This window comes from Atractosteus spatula, chromosome 9, assembly GCF_055471065.1.
Source record: "Atractosteus spatula isolate fAtrSpa1 chromosome 9, fAtrSpa1.hap1, whole genome shotgun sequence".
Classification (NCBI taxonomy): Eukaryota; Metazoa; Chordata; class Actinopteri; order Semionotiformes; family Lepisosteidae; genus Atractosteus; species Atractosteus spatula.
This window is the reverse complement of record NC_142714.1, coordinates 14,265,313-14,280,933: the sequence shown is the minus strand read 5'-3', so window position 1 is coordinate 14,280,933 and position 15,621 is coordinate 14,265,313. Positions and strand designations below refer to the sequence as shown.

Here is a 15,621-nt window from a genome sequence, read left to right as displayed (position 1 = left end):
TCAATGTAAAATATATATCTTTTCCTGTCAAAATGGCTCAGTGGGTTCAAATATTTGTATGATTCTTCCTCAGTTTAGATCCGTGTTTGTTTGGGCAGGTAAGTATCAACTTACATGCCAGTGTTCTTTATGATGCGTCCTTGGTCCATCTTCTGTCCAATCCCATGAACGACAAACACAATGTGTGTAGTCCGAGGTGGCTTGTCTTCAAGGGAGGCCTCTTCGACATACCCACGGTGAAGACGTGTCCCACTACTTGATGCTACAAATTTACAAAAGACTAATTCAGGAGCCATATCACAGAATCATTTTAACTGGCAAATATAACTTTGAATTAGATATGAAGTCCCTTAAGAATACGTTTATGAAAATGTATATCACAGAACAGTATTTTCCAAACAAATTTTAACATCTGAAGCTTGCACTCCATCATTCATAATTCATACTTTTCCCCCCAACCTTTGAGAGTGGATGAAAAGATTGATATGTGATGGTTTGAAAACAAAAACTTTACATTCTTAATGGGAGCAATACGCTTTTTAAGTTAAAGGAAATAAAAAGGCACAACTGGAAGCAAGACTTCATATGGATTCAAACCTACCTAAACACTTCATTTTAAACTCTGTAAATATTTAAAACATGCAAATAAGAATTTAAAAATTAACAACACTTAGATAATCCTTGTGAGCACACTGCTAGCTAGCATATATCTGTAAGGGATACCATTGAACAAGTTTTAGTATGAGTGGAATTTATCAGTTGGTAGTTATTTATGTCTTTGGGGAGATTCACAGTGGCTGGACCTCAATTGGCCTGACCACGGAAAGCATTTTGTCTTTCAAGTCCATGGTTCTCAGCATATAGTCTCTGGACCAATGCTGATCAGCCTCTGATGTGACAGACAAAGTCAGGGTGGCACAGCTATAATGGATTAATCCTAGTTTTTTTCTTCTGTTGATTGCTTTTAGCCTTAGTAGTCCTGAAATGAGGAGGAACGTAGGCATTATAGCTGACCAGTTCTTCTCCCCCAAATTCTGTTATTTTATAAGTTAACGATGCCTGAAACAAAGGGTATATCCACCTTTTTTTGTCCAAAGACTATCTAAAATTCCCTAAATAATACTCTTTACTCTGTCACCAACAAATTGCTTTCCTTGCTTCTAAAATCTAAAGCCATTTTTTTTGCCATTGCTGTTTTGTATTTCATATAAGCAACAATTCAGTTATACAACAATCACAAGTAATTTCTTTTGTTTACTATTATGTACAGTGTTAGATTCCAAACCAGATATCAGAGACTTGAGTGATGAAGGTAAACAGAGACAGCTTTGTTCGACCTGCATAACAAGAGAACTAAATTCTAAAGCAGCTGCTTACGTACATATTTTTTTAATCACATAAGGTCATTCACTTTACAAAAAGCTCTTCATTCTAATAGTTGTTTTTACTACTGATTATCATTTCTCAAGAACCCAGTCAAGAACTGAAAAAGATTTTTGTCGTTTTCTACCCTCTAATGTACGCATACACATCAGGTATTCTGGTTAGCAACCTTTTCCAGCCTTTGTGTGATTAGCTTACTGTATGTGAGTCACGACCAAGTGTTTGGACTTTATAGCCTGTGTGTCGATAGTTAAACACAGGTAGTGGATCCAGATTCAATCAATTAATAGATATGGTTAATCCGCAACATATAACAGGATTTTAGACCTAAAACTGAAATGTCCCATCAGAATAAAGCATTTCAGAAATTCTAGATACTTTGGAAGTTTCTGTAATGCTAGCATAGAAATGTTTGAAAGGATATTATCTTATTCCCGTAAATCTAAGCATTTCTCAATTTTTATTCCATCAGTCGGTTTGAATAAGTGCACAAACTGGACATTAACTGCATAAATCATCTCAAGTGGATTTTCTGGGGTATGCATTTTAAATGAATGAAAAATAAAGACCTGCTGTACTTCAGTTAAAATACTGCTTTCTGCATAACAGAATACCAACAGTTTTATGACAAATCATTTCATACTTAGGTATCTGCAATTTCTGAAAAACAAGCAAGTCAATATCTTAGCTTTAGGTCTCTTTTTAGTATGCTAATGACTACATGCCAGCAGTGCAAGGATATTTCAGATAGTCCTTTGAAATTTTCTATCACAAGGGTTTGCTTATCAGGGTACTTAAAATTAGCCATCTTTGATCTATCCACATGATATTGAAACCTAAAATCACACTCAAAATATCATTTTTTGGTATAATAGAACTTACACATGGTATTAGCATGCAACACTAACCTTTGGAGAAGCCTAGCTTTTGTGTGACTGTGCGGGCTATTTTGGAGGTGGTGGCATCGCTGTAAAGGTACACCTCATCCACACTGTGCCAGTCAACATGACTGCGGCTCAGTTTTAGGCTGTGAATAGCTGCAGAGACAGAGGGAGGACAGAGACACACACAGAGAGACACAGAAAAGTAGACATACAAGGAGAGACGTGTCAGCAATAAAACACTTTGAATCCACATTCACAGACAGAAACAGAAATGTCCTTGTAAATTCACATCTTGTTCTCATTTAGGTTGAAGGTTGATGATTAATCCGGTTATAGTTTGCTTTTCATCAATCTGAATCTCAAATTTCAGTTTGATTAGATAGATACTGCATTATTTAAGCAAATTAGAATTTTATGCTACTAAAAGATTTGAGAGAGAACTTGACATCATCTAAATTTGCCTAATATTTCAATTCGTTTCATGTTTTACAAGTGTGTATTATTCTGTTTTTCTTAAACTGTAATTTAACCTGCTAACTATTCTAATATAAACAGGTTCTGAAAATATTCTCCCACATTAATATAGAGATGAGTGGTATCTTAAGTATATCAGGGAAACAAGCTTTGCTTAAATTCTCTAGAGCATTTTAAGATCCTAATTAACATCTCATAGATACGATACAAAACAAGAAAGACTTTTAATATTGGAGGTAGAAGGCAGAGCAAAAGTAGGTGATATGAATGATGTGTAAGAGAAAAACTACATTACTACTCTTTTAGTCAAATAAGTTGAATGCTCCCCCTTAGTGTATGAAAATTATCTTGTACAGTATGTAGAGTTACAGTAGGTTACTACACAAAAAAAAAATCCTTAGCCACTGTTTTTCAAGTTTTAACCTGGTAAGCTGAACACTTGGGCTTTCAGTTTACGTCTTTCTTCCTGCTATGTCTGTTACCTGTACTGCAAAATCTACTCGTTTCTATGTGCGAAAGACTAGCATGTCTCATCACTGAGATCAAGAAAAAAATGGGTTTACAGTGAGGTCTTTTCATTCCTCGTGTTTTTTGTGTCCTTTCATGACGTTCATTTGCATTTTCTTTTCACAGTGAATGAAATATACAGTGATTTTGTTGGCAGCAATTAAGAGCACATTACTAGTTAAACCAAACAATGCGATGCTTCAGCTTTGACAGAGGAAATCCCCACCACTACTAATTCACAACTGTAGCGTTTCATCAATTAATCAAAATCATTTGATTGGAAAACATGGTAAGGAGACCATGCAAAACACGAATACTAATCTATAGATCACTCTGTCTTAAAATTAAACAAAGGAACATTTTGCAGATTTTGAATTTTTAGTTGCATATATTTTAAAATCAATTAAATCTTTCTGTGAGACTAAGTCTAAGACTAAGTCTTGTATGTCTACACTTGTCATTTGTAATGCTGATGCTGCATATAATGAAAGTCCCTGAAGAAAATGTACAAGCTTGTTAAAACACTCTCTCTTCTTGGCAATCCAATACCATACCCCCACACAGCAATGACAGAAAACAAAGAAAGGGAGTCATTTACTCCAAGCAGCTGTTTTCATATAGAACCTCAAACATGCATAAGTTGTCTAGTTGACAGGTTCAAAGTCCTCAATTCTCTGTAATTTCAGTGATTACAGCACTTACTTTTCCACTGCAAAACATACATTTCAGTTTCAGAAAAACATGCAATGATGTTCAGTCATTCAAAACTTTCACTTAAGTCTAAATAGAGAAATTAAAGAAAGCATAAGTCACACAGCAGTCTATTACATAAAGGATCTTTTAATGTACCGTGTAGTATTCATCCACCCAAGGCATAACAAGATTTGACAAAAGAAGCTACAAAATATCTGTGCTTGAAAACAATATTAGGTGATTTACCATAAATGAGTAGCATAAAAACTGAAAGAACAGCTTTAATTCTAGCATCTGTAGTAAGAACAAGATTGAAGCAAAAAGAAGCAAGACCTTCAGCAAATTCCTTCTACCAAAACAGATAAAAGATATACTTAAGATACAAAAAATGCAGAAAATGGAAAACAGTCAATATGGAGGGAGCAGATCTAAGCATAAACAGAGATTCAGCAAGTAAAAAGGCAGAACAAAAAGATTTCCTAAGGATTTTGAGAAATCGGATTAACTCAGGAAGCATCTTTGGTTTTAGACGAAGAAATAACCATCTTGACCACTCAAATTTTCCTTATATTAGCTAGCTACACTAGTATACTTAAATGATTCACAGTTAAATGTTTGAGGTCATAATTGGGAGTCTCCCCCCTTTACTTCTGTATCAGCAGTTAGCTCCTTCCATTAAATGTTTCTAAATTCTGTAAAATAGGAGTAATATTTGTGTAGCGCCCAACAAAATTGATTTAGTCTAAATATTCCTAACAGAAATGTGCTGCACTTTGTCCTCCACAACTCTCACCCAGCATTATATTTTACAAATTCAGAGTAAGTACAGCATAGTGCCACTTGTACTCATATTTAACAACAAAAAGACATGGGGAAAAGCAATCGAAACATCGGCCACAGAACCCTATCTTTCTAAAGACAAGCAATGTGTTTAGCGATGTGTATAAATGAGAGCAGGCCATTTAGCCCAATTAGTAGTTAATACATTGAAGAAAACCAGGATATCAGCTTCAACAACATGGCTGGATAGCTTGTGCATACTCCCAACCCTTTGGATAAAGAAGTACTGGTTGTTTTCAGAGTTTTCAACGCAACACAAACACTCTCCATGTTCACTAACTACATTGAAGCCTGATGTAGACAAATATTTGAATTTCTAAAATGTTCCTGACATTTTGTATTGGATGTCTCAATGCTGCGTAATGGTTTTGAGCAAAGGCAAGATGCATCTATTGGTTTACATGAATAAGACCAGGAATGATAGATTTTATGATCAATAGGATACTGAAGTAGAAAAAAGCAGCAGTGACTAGGCAGAAGAATAGGAGTGCAAAACTAATCAGGCTCAATCTAGGATAGCAGTAGTTAAAGCAGCCATTTACGGAGAAGAAGAACTAGGCATGTTAATAAAGTATATTGTTACTGTACCTTGGCAACGTTTTCGCTTGTGACATGCAGTTTTAGCATTCGGCTGATATCCTCTCCATTTGAACAGAAAGGGGAGGTAGAAAGGGGGCAGATGGGAGAGAACTAACAAATTAAGAAACAGTGAGTGTCATGGCAGTGGCGGGCAAGGCTAGTCAGCAAAATGTGCTCTCCATCACAGTCTTCTGAACAACTAATAACAAAAGTCTTTCTTTGTAACTACGCTGAATGTGTACTTTAAAATCTTACTTTTACACATCACACAAAAAACAGAGCACGTCTTTGTCGACAACACAGCCTGACTTAAGGTGAATCTACTGTTAGTGTTCTTAGACAATCAGGATTTTGAATCCCTTTGGTAACTTTATGGCAATCAATTAGCTGCCAAGTGAAATCAGTCTCATTTTAAATTTACCAGTGACACTCATGGTGATTCAGAAGGATTTCTGATCTCTCTCATTCTATGCATATTTCTCAATGCTTGTAAACAAAACTATTTGCCCTAATGAAAATGAGATTACATCACGGCCATAAAAGGAAAAACAGCAAGAGAATGGACTAATCATAAATTCAGAGAAGAAATTTAAGTGAAAAGCCATTTTGCACTCTTTGTACATAAAAAGACGAGGCAAAAAAATCATTTAAAAATGATTGTTCCATGATGCTTTGCAAATTTCCGAATTTCCTCATCTAGTTGTATTTTCTAATAAAAATAAAGATGTCCTGTTATGCTGATTTTATTAAAATTATATATGAATATTTTGACAATAAAAGGCTCTTGTACAGTCATTTGTACCATTATAAAAAGCATGTCTAAAGTAGCCAAGGAATTTCTCCAAATAGTAAACAGAAAAAGCAGGAAGGTCAGACTTGTTACTGATTAAACAGTTCTTAAAAAGCAATCATTAGGAAAACTGCTTTTTTAATTTGCTGACAAAAAGTTCAAGTAAAAATTCAGACAGTAGATGGTTTCCTTAGACAGATTGTATTGTAAAAGGACTGCAATGGTATGATGTCCAGGTATGATGTGAGCTTTTCACTAGGTTGCAGGTAGTAGGATTTTCTGGAATGATTATAAGCAAACCAATGTGTCCTATAGTGGTTTAAATACAGTTTCATTCAAAATTCCATTGCTGAGTTTGGTACCCTTACCAAATTGAATTGATCAAAATGCTCTTATCATTTTTTACAGAAATTTTATATGTAAAATAGTGTGCTAGAAATGCACGAGAAGTCTAAAAGACTTGTGCTGAACTGCACAAACAATTATTGTTACCTTTTCCCTCCAATTCCTGGAAGTTCAGATATGCTAGTTTGTGATTATTTTAACCTTAGCCATTCCTGGTCATTGCTCTTGATGGCAAAACCTCAGAGAATAAAAGTTTTGGAGCGTGTGTGTATCAAAGACAAAGTGAACTTTTGGCAAACAATGCAAAAAAAAGAGAAAATTTAAACAGTGAAAAATATTCTATAAAACACTCGTAATAGATGATAATAATTGAATACAAAAGTGTTTTAAAAATGTCTTGTAAAATCCTCAATTGTCCTGTTAAATAAATGTGATCCCTTGATGGAAGGCTTCCCATTTAACAAAACCTTATAATGCTGCCATTTAATCTTTTTTATAAGATTATAACAAACAATAGTGGTATTAGCATCCCACATGAACACTTAATCATGGAGATGACATGGAGCCAGTCCTCTCTAATCACCTCAGATATTCCATGTAATCCCAGAGGTTACATTCCTCTCTGCACAGTTATTTATTTTCTTTGTTCAAGATTAAATATATTTTACTGCCATGTTAAACGACAAAGTGTGTGAGTCAAGTTTTAAAATATTGGTCACCTTTTTGTATACATACATTGCATTTTTTATTTTAAAATAAATATTTCATACATTGGATTTATCATCACAACATACTGAGACAAATTAAATATGTCCTTCACAACGAGGTATTTCACACATTACTTGGCATCTCTGGGCAAGAGTGAAAATCTATTGATTAGGCAACTCCTTGCCAGAAGAGCCCAGATCTAACTTATGTGCAGAAATGTAAAACAGCACTACATTAACATCCTTCTTTCACAGCAGAGTAACACTATGTTAAAAACAAAATGAATGGAAAGTGAAAACGATGATTATTACATCATATTATATTAATGTAAAGATATGGGAAATGAAATGTGTGCTATTATATAAATGTATATGTATATAAATTGCATTTAGTCTAATATTAAATAAATCTTAACTGATTTACTGTTGCTCTCTAAAACTAAAATTCATAACAGATTTACTGTAAAATTCCAATCACAAATGGGGTAGAATTATATCTGCAGGAAGCTTTAGATTTTTTCATGGTAAACTCACAGTTATCTACAATGTAATCAGGTTGATAAATCCTGGGATATCTTAATAATATATTTTCTTTATCCTATTTTTTTTTGTCACTATACTATACGGATTTGCAGCACATCATGAAGTAAGTTTGTACGTTTAAGATACGCTGATGCTTTTGGAGTAAAAGGCCTGAGGTAGTTACACATGCTGCTCAACATTTAACACATCAATACATATCATACACCATGTTTCAAAAATTCAATACAAAGGAAAAAATACATGATTTAAAATACATTCTACAGTATTAAAAAGGACCAACAAGTAAACCACAGTGGCATTCCTTTTATGTGTTAACATTAATATGTTCTGTAACCTGGAAAGCATCCTAAACTGTGAAGTTTACAAACTATGTGCCAGGATCCAAGACTACTCTCAAATAAGCAGTACTTCTGAGGTGACAAATGGCCTGTCATTCGAGATGCCCTTCTCTCAGTTAATTACAATCTTTCTCCACAGTATTTTTAACAGGATGTATTCAAAACTATCATTTATAATTCTATGTCTCAACATTGTTCCATTTCCTGCTTTAAAGAAGTATGGAAATAATTTTCGGGAGATCAAGATTTTCATTGATCACTGGAGATCATGTTTTTCTTTCCATAGGCACCAGGGCCTAAGTATGTTGTTTTCACTTCTTCACAGAATTTACTATTAAAATAAGCATATTACAGCACTGCAATGTTTTGCAGGTGCAAGGTCATTAGGATGACCCAGAAGAAACTACAGCTAATCATAAAAATTACAGTACTCATTTCCATTCAAATATGGATACATGTTCTTTCTCACCAGCCCGTAGTGCCATGTTTGTGCACCAATGTTTAAAAAAAAAGTAATGTTCACTGCTATTTGTTCCTATTGTTCCACAGTTACCTTAGACACACAATCTGAAATTAGACCAATCTAATAGACCAAATCATAAAGAGGGAACTGATGTTATCTGGCATTTAAAATGAGATAGTTAAAACTTGTTTCACTTGCAACTTAAGAATGATTTTGACCCAGCCATTAAAATAGTATCTGAATGAAGTGCCATAACTCATACAGGACACCATCACCATTTTGATATAGCCTTTTCATCACTCACTGATAGTCAGATTTTTATAGTGATTCATCCTTCCTTAAAAGAAGAGAAGACAAGGAACACTGTAGAAGTTATTACACTGATCTAATGTCTGTGATATATACCAACAATTCTATAAAAGTACTAACATCTTTAAACATTTCAAACGCTGCTGAGGGTAACTGTTGGTTTGAAATTCTGCTTTAGTTTTTCCAATCTTATTACATTAAAAAATGCTTTATATCTCATTACAGCTTCAAACTTTTTTTTTTACCCATCTATGGCTTCCCTCTTTCAATTACTTTAACGATATGTAAAATAGCATTACATTTTCACAGCAAAGCAGCATCTCCTGTTTTGCTAGCACTTTTCTAATGACTGACTTCAAAGTAGTATTGCTAATGTGAATCATATTCACAGCATTACCATTTCACCATGCTCTTCATTACACTTACATTTAGTGCCAGGGTTTTGACTTTATCAGAACTGAATTATTTCCATCTCAAGAATTCTGAGCCACACAGGGAGGGTTCAACTTACAAGAAGTGAATTTTGTTCCTATTATTGTACTGGTAAAAGACAATTTCCACTCAAAAAAGACTCAGTGCATCTTAAATTTCATTAGGGAAATCCAATTGCAAACAGAACAAAGGTTTGCTACAGCAACACGTACATAATGATGTAATACAAGACATTCAAGACCTAGAAATACTCTTATATCTCAAACAATGACAAGGTGATTAACATTAACACCATGTATAGTACATGATACACACCATTAAAAAGTTTAACTATCTAATTTTGATGTTTGCTACAAATACCTTCTCCTTCATCTCCCTTGTGTATACAGAATGGGGAATATTCTTAGGTTTTACAAGAACCCAAATATTCAACCAGTTACTGGCGCAAGATCAATGCCTAGCGTTCGCAGGCCACTCAACGGCAGTTTTCTATTAGGATTTTTTGAGTCTAATACAATTGAAGAGAAAAATATTGATTTTTAAATAGTTGAGCAGTTCTTTGTCTGGAATTTTCAGCAAAATGTTAACCTCACTAATATATTTAAATTGGATTTAGAAAATGTGTAGTTTAGCCTATGTTCAGTAAAAAATACTTTCACAATGATTACACTCATAATTTACTGAATATTAGCTAGCTACATAATGCTGTTCAAATGCTGCTTAAGACTGTAGGCTACTGCTGGCAGCCATTCTCTTTGACAGTTCTCAGAATATCTGATAAAACTGCTGATTTGGACTATCGGACAATTTAGCTGAATCTTCAGTGACAGGTTTCACTGAAGTCATGGGAAATAAAGCATTGCGCGCTTAAATCGTTCACTGAAAGGATGCAACATAAGTATATATAGAAGTGCCTTTTCACTTAAACCACACTAAAAATCCATTCAACATACTGTTTCCACCCCCTTGGTACATGCTGAATGACTGTCTTGGAAATTCTTCATAGACCATGTACATTTTTCAATTCACCTCCTCCATGAGGTACAAGCCTTGTGCACTCACCGTCCTTGCTGTCGACTGTCTTAGCCACAACATCAGTGTCGAAACTGTTTTGCATCTGGTGTCCACGGAAGCAGCTCAGGTGTTCCAGCTCAATGAGGTCACTCTCCTCTTCCTCTAGTGGAAGCCATGTGCCATCAATGAACCACTGTCCCCTCATCACTGGGATCCGGTCCTGCTCTACAATGGTAAGAAAGACAGAGCAGTATTATAATACAAGAGGAGACCTGCGCAGCCACCTTTCTGTAGGATCAAAAGACACTGAAGAAGAAAGAAATATTTTCCTGCAAATGACAAACCTAAAGTACTTATGTTATGCATTAAAATCAAAATATATCATTAGATTCTATAACTTTATGAATGACATTTTGTTGCAAGTTCAGAAAAGGCAGTCTTCTTTAATCTGGTAGATCTTCTACCTATTCATCTCATTTTAGCCATTAAAAATGTATTTTATTGAAAAATGCTTACAAATAAAATGTTTGCAGACCCCTACATCAACATGAACCAATATAAATCTGTTTTCACATGCTCATATTTAACCTATTAATACAAACGTGATTTTGTATGCAAGTCAATCATTTAAACTCTTTTGGTGCAGCTTGGTTTAACTTACATCAAGCACTACTCTGATCTGTAATGAGATATAATGCACAGATAAGGAGCTACTCAGATCACAACCCATTCTTCCTTCATTTGCATGATGAGTTATTTTAAGACTTCGCAGGAGAAATCCCTTGCCAATCTGGATGTATAGGCATGCCTTACATGACAGGCTTTTTATGAGAAAAGAACAAAATACCGTATATGTTCTACTCATTAACCAATGCTACACAAAAGATAAAACGCACAAATCAAAACACTGACGAGGTTATGGCACATGTAGGTGGTACAATGTTGTGACACACTACAGAGTCCAGTTCATAAAAGGAAAGAAAATCATTCCAAGAGAAATAGCAGATTATGTTTCTTCAATTCTTTTCCCGACACTGCAGAATACAAAATTGCCAAACAAATCAACAAAAGAAAAAAAGGAGATCTAAAGACACAAGTCAAACCTACCGGCACCATACACTGTGATAATGGAAACAATACACCAGGGGAGCAGATGCTCAGTAGTACAATAGAGTTGAAAACTCAATACCGGCCAAGGCATTCAGGAAGACACAGCCCTTTCAAGATTAATGGACAAGGATTTCCTGAATCCCCTTCCAGTACTGCACTCAGGTAAATTAATTCACACTTTGCATCACGCAATCTTATACATTATTAACAGGGTGCAGCAAAAGAGAGGATTGGGGGAAGGAGATTATGGGATTCACCCTCATTGACACAGTATTCTCCCATAAAAGCTCATTTACTGTGAACAGGGCAGGGCATAACAGACCTTAAGAGAACAGGTAGCCAGTTCCGTAGCAGACACCATTCCAGAGCATACTAAAAGAACAACCAATGACAAAGTATGAATGTGGGAAAAAAAATGTGGAAACAAAATCAAAAACAGGAACAAAAAGTGCTACACTACATTTTTTTTTTCTTCTGGATTAACAATGCATGCATTTATGCATCATACATAAATAAAAAGGGAATTTCAAAGTGATTCTTGAACTAGAATAATTAATCACTGACTTGGAACAGAGCAGATAAAGTCTTCATCTCCCTTTCCTTGTCTTGTGTTTCAGGATCATAATCCGGTATAGAGTGAATGCCAAATCTTGCATTGTTCAAAGGAAGCCACCTGTACCTCTACTAAATTGAGGGAAAAATGCTAACAAAAACTTCCCTGAGCCCAATGAGCCAACTATTTTTATCGACAGCTGATTTCTCAGTGTTAAGATCATAATAAGTGACGCAGTGATGTGGTCTAAATATTTAAGGATTTCTATTTATAATGATACATTATTAATGCACAATCATTAATTAACAAAAGGCGACATATAATATGAAAAATACAAAGGTCAGATGCATTTTGCTGCTGATTAATATAGTTACTGTTGAAACCAATATCAAGCTTCAAGAATTTGAATATAAAATGCAGAGTTTGATAGGATAACCACAAACTCAGAATTACAAGCCCAACTTCAAGGTGTAAATGAAATATTTTGATAGATGATAATGACGGTAATGGGGGCGATGTTATTAAAATGGAAGTACCATGTCTACCCGGTCCCCACCAAATTTAAAATCTAATAACCAAAGAAAATAATTGAACATGATGTATTTAGCAGTGATCATTACATGGGTAAGAAAATTAAACATTCTGAATATTTAGACAACATATTTAAATGCAGTTGCCCTGAGGTTATAAACTACAGACGGCAAACCCTGCAATGTTAAATTTTTCTTTCGGCCACAATCCCTTGTTAGAGGAGACTCTTGTCTGTGTTAATAAAATACACTGACAGAAGGAAGGTTTATAAGCAAATTTTTGCAAATGTTTAAACAAGCTCAGAACCAGAGGCCATAACCTGATTGTGAGACTACTTTGCATTCGACTTGCAGAATAAATAGCAGCAGTAAAACAGTAAGGCAGCTGTACAATTTTGCTCTTCTTTGGTCTATATAATTTCATTCAGCGATGCGGTTTAGGATTTGGGTGCAGTTATCAGTTGCCCAGGAAGTGATTAGAGGTTAAGGCCTGATTACAGGCAGTTTACAGAAACATCTGGCACTGCAGGAGCAAGGCAAGTAAATACCACCTTGCACCATGATGTATTTATAGGTACTTGCAATTTTAAGTTATCTTCTACAAATAGTACATGATTTTTGAAGAAAGTAAGGCTCAGCTTCAAATAATGTTATATACTGTTAAACTTTTAATGACGTGGAATTATACACATAAAAGAAACTTAACGTCAGATAAAGCCCGTTTGCCATGTCATAGGCTGTTTTGCACTGCGGGTGCGAGTCCTGATTTTCTGAAAAAAAAGTGCATCTCCAAAATTCAACACTGATAACATGCAGGATTTCCAGCGTGCAGGGAGTGCTTGCGTGAAATGTCCCTTTATATGCATTACTCTTTCCATCACTTACACTGCACTGAGATAGGTCATTTATTTGACTTCCCCAATACCTGTCAAAAGCATGACCAGAAGAAGAGACTGCATGTCTAGGCATTCATGTAAATGAACCTGCGGTTTGAGATGAACCCCTGATTTATTACTTAAGTGACACAAAGAAGGGTTGTCTTGGAAGTTAAAGCTGGCGAAGGCTTGGAAAGAACCTATAATGTTCTGGATTTCTAAAGCCGCGTGTCTTTCTTATCCCCAAAATAAAGTTCCGATGCGCAAGAAAGGAGAAGTGGTGTTGTCACGTTTAAAAAAAAAACAGGACGCAACGTAAAACACACAAAGCGCTAGTTTATCCCTTAGGTCAAAAATACTTACGGTTCCAGTACACCGGGTAGCACTCCTTCTCTTTAACGTCCACCTCGTACAGTCCACCTCTAACGCAGACGGGCTCGACATTGATGATGATCGAATCGACGTCTCTCTCCCTGGTGTCTGCTCCGTCGTCGGCCCCTCGGTCTGCACTTCCGCTGCTGGCTTGCTCTACGGACACCTGTCCCTCGCCTTCAACATCCCGTGTCTCACCCACGGATACCTCTGACCCAGCTGCTGCCTCTTCGCCCTCCTCCGAACCGGTGACCCCCAAGCGCCTGGCCTTGCTGGGGTTCAGCTCGAGGAACTTGCGGTACATCACTTCGATTTTCAGAGAGTCGTAGCCGACGAAGGGTTTCCAGGTTTTCTTGTCCTCCTTGTAAAACCAGCGGACCTCCTCGGGCCCCAGCTCGGTGACGACCTCGTACCGGTGTCTCGAACTGCTGGAGCGGTTCCGCTTCCTCGTTTCCATCACCGGGGCGACATTCCCGTCGCTCTCGCTGTAGTCCGGCTCCCCTGTTTCCAGATAGGCAGCGCCCGAGCCGGAACCACTGTGGAAACCAGGATACGGGTCTTCCACTAGGCCCAACATCATACCGTCTTGGGGGGGCCGGTGCCGACCCCGTACAAGCGGCAGTCTGTCCAAGCCTGCCTGGACCGAGCGCATCCCTCCATGGATCCGCTCCCCGCCCATCGGCTCCTCATAGCAGCGCACGAACACGTCGCTTCCCAAATCCCATTCACTGTCTCCGACCGAGGTACCGCTTTTCTCCGGGCTTTCAGGTGGACTAAGCAGAGACGCCTTGTCTGAGTATTTGCTCATGCCTGTTTTATATTAATTCACCCGGATTCAATCCTGTACGTTTCGGGATTTAGTCCAAATATTTTCTAACATGCATATGGCTGCATCTCTGATACCTACGGTTCATTATTCTGATAAAGTCCTTGGGATCCTAGCAGCCCTAGCTCTCCCTTCTCCCTCTCCCTCCCACGACAAGCACCACCAGCAGCGGCGCCGGCTAGGAACAACTTCCCTTCTGTAGCCGGACATAGAACCCAGCGGGCCCGGCTGCCCTGTTTTTAAATCCCCCTCAGGTTCCTGTCTCTCTAGCAGCTTGTCAGCTGAGCTCGATCTCTCTCGTTTCAAAACATCTAGCCGGTTTGCAGGGTAACACGAGCACGCGCCCGGCCACAACTTCCCTACGTCACCGCAGACGCAGGCGAAGCTGGCTAGCTGCGTACCACCTGTGGACGCGCACGCACACGGGGCGCTCCGCAGTATTTTTTTTTTCCAAATCGTGACTTATTATTGCGTTTGGTTCAAACAGCAATTAATTAATACAGCTTTGATTTTTGGATTTCTTGTTGTTTCACGTTGTGCATAGTTCATAGTGTGAACTTTGTTTGATAAAAGCAAATAAAATGGTATTTTTAAAAAGTACATTTCAGTGCACCCGCTTCTTTGCAACCTATATTAAACTAAACAACTGCATTGTGTTTACGAATGAGGACAGGATAGGTTAGATTAGTTTCCCATGATTTACGTAGGCGTTAAAAACGGGGAAAGAGAAGTGTGTACATCCGAACCATACTATACCCTTGGAGAGTTCAGACAGAAGTCTGCTTCGGGTGTTTCATGTGCTGTGTAAATACACACGTCACGTTTCAGTGACCATTAAAAAGTAACTCATTAGATTGTAAATAGCTTTTCTATAGCTTTATAAATTAAGTATATTTCCACATAAAGATAATATTAAATAATTTCTAATGTAGAATAAAAAGTTGTTAATAACAAACCATAACCCTTATCATAACAAGAATTGTCCCCCAAGCTACCTAATATGTGTTTTGTTAACATTACTAATGTTAACAGTTTGTTCATAGAGACAGACACA

General features: G+C 36.8%; 1 protein-coding gene across 3 annotated transcripts in view; it reads right to left on the bottom strand.

The window, feature by feature from the left end:
* LOC148828258 (phospholipase DDHD1-like) overlaps positions 1 to 15,159 on the bottom strand; it is a 30,288-nt gene extending 15,129 nt beyond the window's left edge. Inside the window, exons 1-5 of one of the 3 annotated variants that reach the window (XM_088925926.1) lie at positions 13,733 to 15,159; positions 10,350 to 10,526; positions 5,370 to 5,471; positions 2,292 to 2,420; positions 115 to 262 (exon numbers count right to left, since the gene is read on the bottom strand). In XM_088925926.1, coding sequence (XP_088782052.1) covers positions 115 to 262; positions 2,292 to 2,420; positions 5,370 to 5,471; positions 10,350 to 10,526; positions 13,733 to 14,549 — 1,373 coding nt within the window. In that variant the 5' untranslated portion in view covers positions 14,550 to 15,159. The remainder of the gene's footprint in view (positions 1 to 114; positions 263 to 2,291; positions 2,421 to 5,369; positions 5,472 to 10,349; positions 10,527 to 13,732) is intronic. The other 2 variants (XM_088925927.1, XM_088925928.1) reach the window with 2 other exon arrangements.
* Positions 15,160 to 15,621: the final 462 nt, after the last annotated feature.